Source organism: Buceros rhinoceros, unplaced genomic scaffold (assembly GCF_000710305.1).
Source record: "Buceros rhinoceros silvestris isolate BGI_N320 unplaced genomic scaffold, ASM71030v1 scaffold38400, whole genome shotgun sequence".
NCBI classification, from domain to species: Eukaryota; Metazoa; Chordata; class Aves; order Bucerotiformes; family Bucerotidae; genus Buceros; species Buceros rhinoceros.
In genome coordinates, this window is record NW_010390846.1 from 1 (window position 1) to 406 (window position 406).

Below are 406 nucleotides of genomic sequence, written 5' to 3' on the forward strand. Positions count from 1 at the left end.
GCAGCTTCAGCCTGGGCGACCTCAGCCACTCGCCGCAGACTGCCCAGAGGGTGGAGAGGATTGTCAGGGAGGTGAAGAGGAGGAAGGGCCTCTCAGAGGTGCCCGAGAGGGACAAGAAGATCGCGGCGCTGATGATCGCCAAGCACCAGGAGGCAAGCCTCCTGCGGGAGCAGCGGCAGGCAGCCCACAGCAGCGGAAGGAGCAGGAGGAGAAGGAGAAGCAGAAGGCCCTCCTGCAGGGCCAGAGGATGTGGGAGAGCCAGGTGGAGAAGCGTCGCGGGAGGCTGAACCAGGAGCAGGAGGAAGCTGCCCTGCTGAAGCAGAGGCAGCGCCTGGTGTGCGAGGAGAGGTGGCGGGAACAAGCAGAGAAGCAGGAGCGGCTGGGGAAGGGAAAGGCGGGGGAAGGC

At 65.8% G+C, this 406-nt stretch overlaps 1 protein-coding gene across 1 annotated transcript in view; it reads left to right on the forward strand.

Moving 5' to 3' along the window:
• Nucleotides 1–8: 8 nt before the first annotated feature.
• The window catches only part of LOC104496264 (coiled-coil domain-containing protein 177-like), a gene marked incomplete at its 5' end in the record, with an annotated part of 1,341 nt that continues 943 nt past the window's right edge, over nt 9–406 (forward strand). Inside the window, 2 exon segments of the mRNA XM_010139352.1 lie at nt 9–186; nt 189–378. Coding sequence (XP_010137654.1) covers nt 9–186; nt 189–378 — 368 coding nt within the window.